At 40.7% G+C, this 9,804-nt stretch overlaps 2 protein-coding genes across 2 annotated transcripts; both read right to left on the bottom strand.

Annotated features, from left to right (window-relative positions):
- Positions 1–1,372: 1,372 nt before the first annotated feature.
- On the bottom strand, positions 1,373–1,756 carry LOC145398035 (protein FAM200C-like). Its single transcript, XM_080270997.1, has one exon. The coding sequence runs from the start codon at positions 1,754–1,756 to the stop codon at positions 1,373–1,375; it is 384 nt and encodes a 127-aa protein (XP_080127123.1).
- Positions 1,757–1,829: 73 nt separating this feature from the next.
- On the bottom strand, positions 1,830–3,192 carry LOC145398036 (zinc finger BED domain-containing protein 5-like). The gene is made up of 2 exons (XM_080270998.1): positions 3,097–3,192; positions 1,830–2,846 (listed from the first exon to the last, which is right to left on the bottom strand). Exons 1-2 carry the CDS (start codon positions 3,190–3,192, stop codon positions 1,830–1,832), a joined length of 1,113 nt encoding a protein of 370 aa, XP_080127124.1.
- Positions 3,193–9,804: the final 6,612 nt, after the last annotated feature.

Consider the following 9,804-nt stretch of genomic DNA (forward strand, 5'->3'; position numbering starts at 1 on the left):
GTAAAGTTCCAGGTTCAAAACGAAAGACTTAGGTAAAATTACAAGTTAAAGTTTAATGCTCAAACTAACAACTAAACATTCAGGACTCATAAAGAAAATGTAATGGCAAAACAGGTTACATATATGGTTAACTGCAATAGCCTCTATTAACATGAATTTAGCAAGAACAAATTTATCTAAGTCAGCCCTGATAAATGAGAAAACCGGATAATGCTCAGTTAAAGCAAGAGATATTATTAAAGATACAAAATATTATTAATAATGGCTGACATCAAAAACTCTACATGAATCGCAAACACCCCACCAGGCCAACGAATCAATGCCTCAGGCTATACAGTACAAGAAAAATGGTAATAACACTTATACTCAAATTATACAGCAGCTAGATGGCTGGAGACTTCCTGAGCACTCACAAAAATACACTATACAGGGGAGGACAGAGATGTGAAAAAAAGGAGGGGTAGATCTAAGTGGCAATAATGCAGAGACTGAACTCATTATATAGGGGCAGGCAGAGCTTGATTCAACTTGCAAGAAGGACGCGCAAATGAGGGCACAGAGGACGAAGAGTTGACACTCATGCTCTGAACAACAGAAAGAACGACTTACTCTACTATAAGGGGGAGAAGGGGGGAGTGAGGTAGAACACGCAAGCCTGGTCACTATGGAAGCCACGAGGCGAATCGTGATCAAACATGCAGCATACTGTACGTTAGAATTATACAAAGGATGATGAAATCATAGGCTATGTAACACCTCCCCACAAAGAAAAAGAAATTTTCAAAGGAAATTTCTTATTACTCTAAAACAATCTGTCTAAAGTCTAGATAAGGAATCTCCAATAACATTTTCTTTCCCCTTGACATGTATGTCTAATGAATACTCCTGAAGAAGTAGACTCCATCATCTCTTACGGTGCCTGATGATAGCACCTCATTCTTTTCACTATGATGCTTTTTTAAATTATACTCTATACCAGGGGTTCCCAAGTTTTTCCTAGCACGACCCTGTTCAGCACTTTCAACTGTTCAGTGCGACCCCAAGTTAATATATATATATATATATATATATATATATATATATCCCGTGTCTATGTTTACTTCTACATTAACAGCACTATTGTGAATTTTTGGTCATATGATGGTATATATGTAAAGTATTTATATAAAGGAGAAACACAGTAAACATAATAAATTCTATTCACAAAACAAAAGGTAATCATAAATGAAATTCTCAAAATTGGCAATTACAAAGTGGTAATCCCATTTTAACACCACGTAACATGCTACTCAGTAATTACCTCTATTGCAAGTATCATACTGCACCTCATGGCTTTCTGATATTATGAGTAGCCTACTATTTGGGTTTTGGACTATTTGATCAATTTTCTGTATCTGGGGGTATATGATGTCAGGCAACACATCATACAATTTTCCAAGTTGATGTTTGTCATACGGCTACGATAGTCATTTTTAATGAACACCATTGATGAGAATGCTGCCTCACAAACATAGGTGGTTCCAAATTGTACAAGAACCTCCAAGGCTCGATTTCTTACTGTTGAATGCTTATTTGCTAAATTAATCCAAAACTTTCCTATGTCCTTATACACATCAAAGTCCACTCTTGCTTCATTGTCAGCTTGTAATTCTGCCATTTCAAGTGCAATAGAACCACACTGCTTTGCATCAGTTTTGAATGGAAACTGCACAAGATCAAAAAACTCGGTTAGCAACTCTGGGAATCTAGCATTCATATTCCCCGTCAGATTCTGCAAATAATCCAGTAAATCCTGTTTCTCTTCTGCGAGATCTAGTGCTTCATTAAAATCAATATCCTTTGTAGCTGTAAATTCCAAGTAGTGATGGAAATGAGAGAAAACTTATCAGCTTCAGCTTCTTCTCGTAGTATCTGCAGCTTGCTGACAAAGCCTTTATTGCACCCTGAAGGTCGAACACAAATTTCCCTTTCCCTTGAAGTTCTGTGTTGAGCTTATTAACGTGCTCAAAAACGTCAGTCAGAAGTGCAGGGTGAGCAAGAAAGTGTGGATCACAAAAATAACAAGCATTCTTGTGCCCCTGATCTTGCAAGAATGTGGCCAGTTCACGGCGAAGAAGGAAAACTCTTTTCAAGGTTTTTCCTCTTGACAGCCACCTGACAGCAGTATGCATTAGCAGTGTGTTATGATTAGAATTTTCAGTGATGCACAACTGTTTGCACATGCGAGAATTCAGGTCCCTAGCCTTCACATAATTGACAGTGGAAATGACTACCTGCATCACATCAGAGAAGTTCGGAGACATGTCTTTAGAAGCCAAACTCTGACCATGGATAATACAGTGGTTTATATTAATGTGAGGATGTTTTCTTGATAGAATTCCACGCACTCCAATATTCTTGCCCATCATTGATGGAGCACCATCCATGCTACATTCAATTACTTTACTCCAGTCCAGGTTGTTTTCAGTGAAGAACTTATCTATAGCATTAAATATATCCTCACCTCTTGTTGTACTTTCGAGTGAAATGCAAGCAAGCAGTTCCTCAGTGACAGAGCTTTCCTTTAGAAATCTTCCGAAGATTAGAAATTGCGGTTGTGCTGAAATATCATTTGACTCGTCCAGTGCCAGGGCTGTCCATGGGGAATTTCTGAAGTCTTCCAAACTTTGCTCTTTCAGGTCTGCTGCAATACCCTGGATGCGTCTTGTTATGGTATTATTGCTGAGAGAAGCCTCATCAACAGCTTCAAGGATCTTTTTAGCAAATGGTTCACCCTCAAATACTTCACAAAAGTTTTTTAAAGCAGGCTTTATGATAGTCTCACCCTCTGTGAAAGGTCGCTTTTGCTGAGCAATGAGGAAAGCTGTCTTATACGAAAAACATTTCCATCTTTTCCTTCTGAGATAGTGCTCTGCATAAAATTGCCTCAGACTTGGTTAGATTTTCATAACGATGATGAAAAATTCTTTTGCGGGCCTCTTCTGAGAGAACAGCAATATTTGCGTGCGTTTCCATGTGTCTCTGTAGTTTATTAGGCTTCAGTGATTCCTCAGCAAGTTCTTTAGAACACATTACACATATACCTTTACCACTGACATCAGCAATTCCATACTTGTCGAGGAATGATGAATTAATAAAGCGTTTCCGTTTCTTGGCTGATGTTTCAGATGGTATCTTTAAAAACCTCTCCATAATGCCTGGAAGAAAATTGCACGTATTACTAAAAATATTTTGCTTAATGTTATTAATTAGCAATGCAAATAAAGTATCTTCAAAACAGTGACGCAACATCATCACTTCTCTTTCCATTATAATGCCTCCTTTGCTGCACAATATCATAGCATTGCACCATCTTACCACACTAAAATACCACATTAAATCACCAATTGTCTGCAGTATATATATATAGGTTCCACACAAACCCCAGATTGCAACAGTACTAATGTATTCCTCTCAAGCTCAGAGCACAACTGGTCAATGTCCAACTTCCAACTAACAGTACTTAACAGTACACTCATAAAAATATAGTTGCATCATAGTTTTGAGTTAGAAAAAGGCTAAGTTTTAAGAATATTAATAACACCTCGAAAATACTAAATAATTTCAATGATTAAAAAAAAAATTGAATATTATTATTATTTCGTTTATTTAACACCATGTCTTGTACCCGCAGTTAAGAACCAGTACAATATACCTTAAAAAAAACACACTTCACTAGCAACACGAACCTGTCACTCCAAAGCCCAGAATACAACTGAGAGTCTGGGGCTGGGCGATCAGCGAAGCTACACTGCAACAGCGCCAGTCATATAACTGAACACGTATTATACGCGTATAACTGATGACATATGAAACACGTTAAGCCTCACCCATGTAGTTAGATATAAAAAACGAGCCATACACAGCACAAGCAACGCCAGACCTACACGTCTCACCACGCCACACCAGCGACAACCTGCTTAGCCCCAGTCGGCTGCCGCGCCAAACAATCAGGTGACACGCAGTCAGCTGACGCCATGTGCACACACACACACACACACACGCACCACGTCGCCCACTTGGCCGGCTCAGGACAGGACAGTTCGCCACACACACACACACACACACACACACACACACACACACACACACAAAGCGACAACACCGAACCACAAACCTGCAGGTACAAGCTGGGTACTGGTATCAATTATGACTATTTAATTGCATAATTGTTTTTAGTTAGAAAACGGATAATAATGTAAAATAAATACCTTAAGTATAATACGGTACCTGTAATGATAATCATACGGTAATAATTTTAACTATTCATTGCATGAAGCTTATGGCTTAGCCTTAGATTCTGTTTCGTACCCCCAGGCATTGTGGGTACCTCAGCGACCCCACCGACCCCATGACCTGCTTGTGACCCCAAATAATGAGCATTCCGACCCCACTTGGGGTCCCGACCCCTGGTTTGGGAACCCCTGCTCTATACGATCGTTTTCAGCTCGGGATACTTTCGAAGTGGGGAGGTAAGGTACAAACCCCTTTAGTACGAGTGACCAGTCCTGAGGTTATTAAAATCATCTAGTGACAGCAGGCGAGAGAGAGAGAGAGAGAGAGAGAGAGAGAGAGAGAGAGAGAAATCTCTAGACATAAAGGAATAACAGTATGTTGTTTTAAGTGATGTGGTCCCGGATTCGTCTCTAACGCGCTTAATTTGTCCGTTTCCTGCAGTCTGCATGCTCCATTCAAGGGACAGAAAAGAAGAGGAGATAGTTGTGGGATGTTTCTATGATCAGACAGTTAACTTTCTAATTATATCAATGCTACCACATGAATGCATCCATCTCTAGACCAGTTAATTATGTTGAGACCTGAAATATACATCTATCTATCTATCTATATACCAAGGCTGCTTCCCCCAAGGAAAGGGAGGTAGCCGAGACAGGACGACTCACTCTCCATTTACTCATCCATTCAAACACATTCATTCGCATCTTAGCCCCAAAGGGGAGAACGGACAGATCCTCACCGCATCACACCGCACAAGGGTCAACTGCGCAATGCAAGCAGTGACATCCACAGCAGGGCCCGACAGCAGAACTGGTTTACATACAGTTACAGAAATAAGTAAGCGGGTTTTTTGGCTACTTTCCTGTATGAATCTGACCGGCTGATGAATCTTTGAATTAATAGCTCTGTAGGTTAAAATAATGTGCGTTTTGACTCTTTTGGCCTCGTTGATGGCCATGTGTAGTTTGATTAAAAGGTTGATTTGACTACAAATGGAGGAGACTCATTCTTACGTCCCATCTAAGGATTACTGAATTTCACGCAGCCATGACTTATATTCAAGTGGTCAGAGTAGTCCAGTTCTGTCCGGCTAAACAAATTGACTGGAATGTTTGAATGACTTATGATATTCAGTGGGTAAAGCGAGAAAAAAAAATCTTGTCCCCCTCTCGCACAATCCTGGATTGGTCCTTGCGGTTCATATACAGTACAATTTTCCCTCAAAAGTCCAAAAGGTTTCGGTAACAGTAACGAATACGTAACTCCTGAAGTATTTTATTTATTCATTTCTTGGTTGTATTTTCTTTTATATAATTTGTCTTAACCAGTACAAGCCCCAACTCTCTGGAAAAATTGTCCCTGAAGGGCAAGCATGAATGAGCTTAAAAAACAATAAAATACAAAAGGGGAAACACATCAACAAGTACATGGAGACAAAATTCTGGTTGACACAGGATAGTTTTCATTAGAATCAAGATTTCGATGGCTGTACTTATTTCACTTCAGCTGTACTCTGTTGCCTTTAACTTGGCGTAAAATTGCCATCTCTCCAGCTCGAAGGCTAAACTGTAAAAGAGATTAGCATCAAATTGTGGTACTGGTCACGAAGAAGTAGCGTAGAAAGGATGTAGAACCGCAGTATTTTCTTGTTTTGCCATTGAGCTACACAGAAAAAAGCAGCAAAACAACTAGCTAAGTTAAAGTAAGTGAACTGTGTGCGTATATGTGGCATCTCTCCATCTTGAGTGCTGAACTGTAGCATAATAATCAACAAAATATGGTGGCAGTCACAAAGAAGGGCATTGGAATGTATGTACAGTAGAGCCGTATTTTTTTTTTTTTTCTGCCACTGAGCTACGTGAAATGGCTGCAAAAAGGAAGAAAATCTCTATTAAGTTAAGGTGAACGAACTGTGGAAGATTAATACAAAACAGTATGCATACTAAAAAGCAGTGACTTAAGAAAGGAGCCCCAAATGCAAGATATTTATGATCCTTATTTATCAATACTCTGGGTAACGTTGTCGCTGAAGGACAAGCAAGACGAGCAAGTGAGGATTTACGTACTGTGTAGCTACAGACAAGCTAGTTACACCGCTCATGGTAACGTTTTCTCTCGGACAATTTTTTTTTTTCCTAATTCCAGATACTCTTGCCACTGAGAGTCAGTCATAGGAGTCAATCGTACTTACGATCAGTATGTTTTTACAGGAACAACTAGATAGGGGAATATATTGCACGCATTTCCCTAATCGTCCTGCTGAACACAGCCGTAAGTCCACACCCACCAACCGTCGGAGTAGGACATGCCTACTTGAGCTCCGCAAAAACACTTCATATACAAGATAGCTCGAACTGTCAATTATCCGACTGTACCACAGCGTGTGTGAAGTCACATTAAACATTAAAACATTAAAAGGCATCAGACATAAACAGCGGCGCTTAAGGAAGAAGAAAAGAAACTGTGAGTGGATTGTGAAATTCCGTGACTGGACCTATCAGTAGTGTGACGGTTAAAGCGTGACGCTTAGACTCCTCCCCCACCCCTCCCCTGCCTTCCTTCCTCTCCTCCATTCTACCAGCATGCCTGCTGAAGCAGCCCTTCTGCAGTATCACAAAATCTGCAGGCCATAGAGGTCAGAGGTCACCGCCTGACCTCCCTCCCTCTCACTCTTACCTCACTAAGGCGACGCAGGACGGAAATCATCCTCGGTCCCCAACAACTTTAGCTCAGCAGAGTGAAAATGATGACAGCAACGGTGGTATGGAAAACCCAAACTGTGAATCATGTGAACTAAGTGAAACTAAATTAGATGTAACAGAGAATGGATCGGGCCCCAAAGCTGGCAGCTTCACTTTAGTACAATCAAGGCGCAAGAAGAAACAGGAAAAACGACAAAAACTCTTATAAGCTCAGCAAGTTGCCGGACAAATCTCCACAGAGAAAGGTACAGTACTATACTTTCCAAGGGACTGCAACCTCAGTAAGGAGGAAAAAACAGAATGGATAACAAAAGCTTATCATGCAGGACTTAAAATCAAAGCTTTCTTTGGGAAAACTAGCCCAATGGTAATTAGTGAAGATGCAAGCACGACACACAAACTTACAACGGAAGGCTTTGATGGAATAATTCAGTTTAAACCCACACATAGAGAGAATACTAAAAAACCAGGAACATTCATACCTTAGAGGAGCCACTTGGAACAAATGGAGTAAATACCACAAAGAGGTCACCGCCTAGTGCACAGAAGGTATATCATCATCAATTACACTATCAGTCATAGGTCACGACCTTGCTGTAGAGGAATACATCCCTAGACCTACCCTCCGTAGAGTTTGCTGTAGCTGGAATCATGAAACCAACGAATGCACAGGTACACCTAAATGTAGGTATTGTGCAGAGAACCACCCATCATCAGTATGTACTGATAAAATAAGGAAAGGCGAAAAAGTTACCCCTATCTGTTCAAACTGTGCAGATCATAATGCAAATCCTGTAAACTGTGTGGGCATATCTAGAGGTGGTAAGCCTGCACAGACCTCCAGTGTAGTTCAAATTCCCAACACAAGACGCGGCTATCCCTCACATGAATTCACATCGCAATCAGCAGCAGCACCCCTGCCCACCATAACTTATCCTGAAACCCCGACCACCACAACTCCCCACCCCGAACTCCATAACCAGAACCACGACTCGCAAAATCTGGCACTTAAATGGGTAGAGCGAGCTAATGCAGCAGATTCTACTATCAACAATAGAACTGACAGCATATGTGACTATATCAAGCAAATTGAAGAGAACCTCACAGAGATGAATGACTTGAAGAAAGTTGCAGACATGGAGAGGACATCGCAGACCTATGGAAGGAACAACACTCATGACGGAGTGATGAGACAAAAAGAAGATGAAACATCCCCAACTAATGAACATTGTTAACGACAGAGTGATAAGAATTATAAGCAAGACGAAGCATCACCATCCTTCACCCTACATGACAGAGAATACACAACAGAGCAATGCCAGAGAGTCATTAATGTTGTCAACAAGAGGCTCCCCTGGCCAAGAGACTTATCAGTCAAAGATGTGAGAAGTATGCTAAAGCAATCATCACAGCAACTCGAGAGTAGGTCATAACGATCACCAAAGTAGTAGAAGCAATTGACAAGCTGAAAGACCTTACTTATGCAGCATATAACACTGACCAGACAAGGGATGCCCATGACCAATAACGCCCCACTCAAAATACTGACATGGAACATCAACGGTCTGAGGCACAGATCCATCGAACTACAACAGTTTGTAGTAGAAAAGAACATTGATATTGTCTGCCTCCACGAAACTAAACATGGTAAGAACGACAAGTAAGACCTGTCTGGCTATCACCACTTCACTGTTGACAGCTTTGAGAGACGATGCGATGGCAACACCTATACTAGATATCGGGGCCTCATTACCTATATCAAGAACACCATCCCTACCAGGCTGAACCCCACACTCTTTCTTGGTGATGACCGTCAGACACTCACTGTTGGCATCGCTGATGAAAAAGGGAGAGAACACTTTCAGGCTGTCAATGCGTATATTGAATATGGCAAGCTGAGTCTAGACCAGGTTAACCTACAGACAAGAGATGTACTTACGATAATTGCTGGAGATCTTAATGCAGTGCATCCAAGATTAGGCAGTATTGCAACTAGACAAGCTAACCAAAAAGAAGTCACTCTATACTCACACCTCACAAGCACACGTACAGTAATCAAGCTACTCAGCCAACCAGAAGCAACACACATGCAGGGAAACAGGCTGGATTATATCTGTACCATCAATGACCGAGGACCGAATTACAGCAGTGAAATTGTGGACAGCCTTACCTCCGACTATTTTGGTCTATATGCCGAAATAGAAATCATTGCAATTTTAGGAGAATTCAGACCTAGGAAATATATCACCATTCCTGCCAAGCAGAAGAACATCATAAGGAATAAGGTGGAACATTGGTATGAGAATTACACACCTCTATCAACAGACGAGTTCAATGAAGACCTAGTAAACAACCTTGAGTCAGCGATTACCACCAGTAAGAAAGGATCTACAAGTCAGACAAATGCGATCAAGAGATGGGACAACAGTGATGAGGCATTAAAAGGATCAATAAACAATTTATGCAAGTAAAGAAAAAATGAGAAAATAATTCGAGCCCTGAAAACCTGACGATTTTTAAATGAAGGGAAAAACAGGTACAACAAATCAGGTTGAAGGCAAGAGAAAAATAATGGAAAAATTTCCTGCAGACCATCAACATCAAACACCACAACAAGAAACAGCAGGGAAGATCGATATTATTCAAGGAAAGAAAAAAAGTAAGCCATGACACAATAACCCGACAGCAAAAGCAGAGGAACTCATAAAACACTGGTCCTCTGTATCCAGTAATGACAACCTGCCACTTAAGGTGAGACATTCAATTAGGAGAAGAGTTAAGAAGATTAACAAGCTACGTGACGCTTTATGTAAGGCATATGAAATGG

Source organism: Coenobita brevimanus, chromosome 44 (genome assembly GCF_032717465.1).
Source record: "Coenobita brevimanus isolate Jiangsu-jjx chromosome 44, ASM3271746v2, whole genome shotgun sequence".
NCBI lineage: Eukaryota > Metazoa > Arthropoda > Malacostraca > Decapoda > Coenobitidae > Coenobita > Coenobita brevimanus.

Coding starts and splice junctions, on each gene's coding strand:
- LOC145398035 (XM_080270997.1), bottom strand. CDS start 1,756: ATGAATGCTAGATTCCCAGAGTTGCTAACCGAGTTTTTTGATCTTGTG.
- LOC145398036 (XM_080270998.1), bottom strand. CDS start 3,192: ATGGAGAGGTTTTTAAAGATACCATCTGAAACATCAGCCAAGAAACGG. Junction 2,847..3,096: donor ACAAGTATGGAATTGCTGAT/GTCAGTGGTAAA, acceptor CTCATTGCTCAG/CAAAAGCGACCTTTCACAGA.